We start from the raw sequence: 3,922 nt of genomic DNA, 5'->3' as shown, positions 1-3,922 counted from the left end.
AATTTTCTTTCTCTCACTTTCATGGAGGCACCCGTTTCAAAACCAGCCTGTGCCTTAAAGAACAGAAATTAGAGTATTTTAAGAGGGAAATGGAGCATGAATAAGACTACATACTGTGCCTGTATTCCAGTGAAGGCCACAATGCCATAAATTGAGAGGCATTGCTTTTCAGTTCTTCCATTATGCTTTTATTTATACTGTCCCAGTGCAGTCATCAGGGAACAATTCTGCTACCACAGTAAGACAAAGAAGAAAAATGTTCCTGTGTTGTGCTGAAGACATACTGTGTATCTGGTGTCTCATTTCAGCTGTATGTAAACTACCCTGTCAACATGGAGGGAAATGCATAGCTCCAAACGTGTGCAGATGTCGACTGCCATACTCTGGTCTGCAGTGTACAAAGAAAAGGAAGGAATGAAGCAACTTTGGCAAAGATAAGCTGTGTTTTCTTCATGTAACCTTTCATATGGAGATGAAGTCTGCAGCAGTGGGGGACCTTAAAACACATGGTAACTAATTGATTTCAGATAGCTTTTTGTCTTCACTATAGTAAGTAAATGCTTTTCTATATGAAAGGAAAGTATTGATGATTGTAGCAAAGTTGTTATAAGCTTCCAATTGTGTGTAGTGTATGGCATGTTTTCTTCTGCTCTCATTTTTTCCTCATAAGCAAAAGTATTATGTCTTGGTTGATAGAGCTGACCTTGAAATAAAATTTGTTCTTCAAATAAAGTGCTTCAGAATAGATCTATGCTGCTCTTTTTGACTTTCCCCTTTGACTAGAATTATTATGTTATATTAATTATGTTTTTTAAAAAAGCACATGAAACAAAAAGTCCTCAATTCAGATCATTGGAAGTAGATCTTAGTTCAAATGTAATTTGCCTCCAATGAGATTACTCAGATGCAAGAGGAAAATTGCAGAGTTTGCATCTATCTGGAACATCACCAAACTGCAAAGCATCTTATTTAAATCCTGGCTGTTGCTTTATGTCTGCTTCTTGCTCCTCCCCCAATCAAATCTGATCTTGATCAGTTAAGCAGTATTTTTTAAAAATCCACAAACACGGTACTTGCTTAGACATTTCTACTGTTACTTCCTAAAAGCTTAATCCATACTAATACTCTAAAAAAGCCCTTATCTCGACTACTTCTGCAGTCATAGTATCTGATCATCTCTCAACTTCCAATTCTTTCTTTTCTTTATCCCAGTGAGATAGGGAAAAGTGTTTTTCTTCTGGGCATGTTGATGATTCATTTCTATTCAAGACTGCACTGTTACAAGAGCAGTGTATAGTAGGAGGCTACAGCCTGGCAGTGAGGCAGCCTGTCACAAATCACCTGTGTGGAGGATATTGACACTTGCCTTCTGGAGGTGTTCCCATTTGGCCTCATTTAGGTTTTGCAGTCTTTTGAACGGGCTGCAGATTGGACTGAATGCTGCAGTTGAGGAAAGTTTTGCAAAAACATCAATCAGTCAGCTTTCTGAATGATGCTCAGATCAATTGTCTTGAGACATAGATTGAGTTTCATTGTCTTCTAGGTGAAACTGGAATTTTTGGTGGGTGAATTTTAGCTATGCATTACTTTAGTCCATTTCTTGGAATAACGTTTTGACTGTATGAGCTCCTTTACCAGAACATGGAGCTCTCATGGGCAGAGTGACTTCCATGGACATGTTTCTCTGGGGATTACAAGCCACTGATAAGCACTGACAAGAGGCAAAAATAATGGGGTCTTCTCAGTTACTAACCTACTCTAAAAGAGAGAACCCAAGCGTACAGAGGGCAATTGAAAGGCAATGGTGTAGTCCATGAGACTCCTGTGTTCTGTTACAAGCAATTGCTGTGTGTCATAGTCAGGTAGCCTTCCTTTTCCTCCTTGCTTTGGAGGCTGTTGCATTTGGCTCAGACAAAAGCTGCTACAGACACGGTGTGCAGGATTTGTTGCCAGGGACAGGGGACAGCATAAGAAGAGTGCATGGTTTTTGTGCTGCTTTTGCTGTGATATACTGGCTATTTCACACCTGCTGGTGAAAAATGTGATTTTCATGCATGGAGCAAGATTATTTCAATGGTTCTGAAGTAGGCTTTATAATGATGATGAAATTCTGTGCCACAGTTCACTGCAATAATCATGCCATAACTTAGTAATTCAGGAGTTGAGTACCTTAGGTGATGTACTGGTTGCATGGAGGTGAATGGGAAAAAATTACTTACATCAGACCTAAGATTTAGAGTAAATAAGCACAACTATGTAAATACAAAGAGGCATAATAACTCAGTATTATTCCCCAAAAGACTGATGTAATAAAGACAAAACTGACAGTAATGGTGACTAGAAGCTGAAAGAGATATTAGCATTATTAGGAGCAAGAGACCAGGAGCAGTCAGTGAGAGACCTGCAATTGGTGTTTCTGAGCAGGCCTGAACAAATGCTAAGTTAAATAGTTTCCTGTTTAGAAATGACTGAAGTAAGTAAGCAGTAATTTGATGGCACACAGAATGCGATGGCATATTTCAGAAATACTGCTTGAATGTAGCACCATCTACTGGCCATAGGGTTTTTTCATGGAGTTCTTTGCAGTTTTGGTCATAAGAAATATAATTTCTTATCATTCAATTACATTTTAAGTGAGTTTAAAAACGAATTTTCTAGTACTTATTTTAGAGTAGAACAATCTCACAATGTAGTATTAACGATAGCCCAGGTTGCCAAATTATTATTTCCCCAGTTCCACGCACATTTACTGAAAGAAATGTCAGCAATTCTTGTCTTTTGGTTGTTTCCCACTCGCTGGAAAATTGAACATACTAGTTACAACGCATAATTTTTGGAGATACCTTTGTCTTCCTATGGGAAGCTAGTCATGCATGCAGCTCAAAGGTCTAGGAAAACAATACAGAACACATTAGGTCCCTTATCTGTAAGAGCTAACTGTAACACCTTATACAGATGCTCTGATTTTCACTAAAATTTTAGGGGTAAATTTTAGGGGTAGATGGCAAAATGGAAAAATTTTAGGGGTATTGCATGGGTTGAGTTTTTGCTACTCAGTCTTTTTAGAGTGTGCATGGAGAGGTGAGAAAGTGTCTTTTCTTTTTAATTTACTTACACTCACATTTTATCATTTTTCTCTTCTAACTGGTTGTTGCAAGAATGGATTTATTTGGTTTAACTGTAAATTATCATTTACTGGCTAAACTGAGCTGTGGGCTGAAGTTGGTAAAGTGACCTGACACCACCATGTGACACCTTTATATGACAGAAACAGAATAACTTGCATCATTATTAACACTTTCTAACCTCTACATTTGGAAACATATATGTACCCAGGTGTTATGTTTTATTGCAAATTTCAACTTTGGTTTTCCCCATTTGGACAAGTAATGGCGTGGGTGTAGCCCATTTATGAAGTAACTTTAGTTTTTATACCTATTTGTGGTTTTCCCCATTTGGACAAGTAATGGTGTGGGTGTAGCCCATTTATGAAGTAGCTTCAGGTTTTATACCTATTTACCTCCTTCTTCATGAGTTTGCTTTCAGTAAATGGACATATTAACTCGCTTTAATTTCTCAGCTATGAGAATATATAATTAACTTTTGTAAAAAGAGCCTTTCAAGTGGAGCCCACTTGTGGTTTTAATTTTAAAACACAGCCAACATGGCTCTCTGTGGTATCTTCTGTGATATGAGTCCTTCCTTCAGAAAACATTAATTGTACTGCATTTTAAAGATCTTTTCAAGATTGGGGCAAAAGTCAATCTGTGCTTGGAAGAATTTGTGCTGGTCTGCAGAGCAACTGTCATACAACCAGGTAATAAATGGATAATATACATAGGTAACTTCCAGGATTCTTTAGTGTCTAAAGAAATGATGCAAGAATTGAGATCATGGAGATACTTGTGTTCTGCATAATGTG

The 3,922-nt window shown here is 37.7% G+C and overlaps 1 protein-coding gene across 1 annotated transcript in view; it reads left to right on the top strand.

Annotated features, from left to right (window-relative positions):
• The window catches only part of LOC103803055 (von Willebrand factor D and EGF domain-containing protein-like), a gene marked incomplete at its 5' end in the record, with an annotated part of 5,900 nt that extends 5,168 nt beyond the window's left edge, over window positions 1-732 (top strand). Inside the window, one exon of the mRNA XM_009075593.1 lies at window positions 309-732. Coding sequence (XP_009073841.1) covers window positions 309-418 — 110 coding nt within the window. The remainder of the gene's footprint in view (window positions 1-308) is intronic.
• Between the last annotated feature and the right edge of the window lie 3,190 nt (window positions 733-3,922).

Source organism: Acanthisitta chloris, unplaced genomic scaffold, assembly GCF_000695815.1.
Source record: "Acanthisitta chloris isolate BGI_N310 unplaced genomic scaffold, ASM69581v1 scaffold1965, whole genome shotgun sequence".
Lineage (NCBI taxonomy): Eukaryota > Metazoa > Chordata > Aves > Passeriformes > Acanthisittidae > Acanthisitta > Acanthisitta chloris.
Note: the sequence above shows the minus strand (reverse complement) of the source record. Positions and strands in the feature narration are given on the sequence as shown.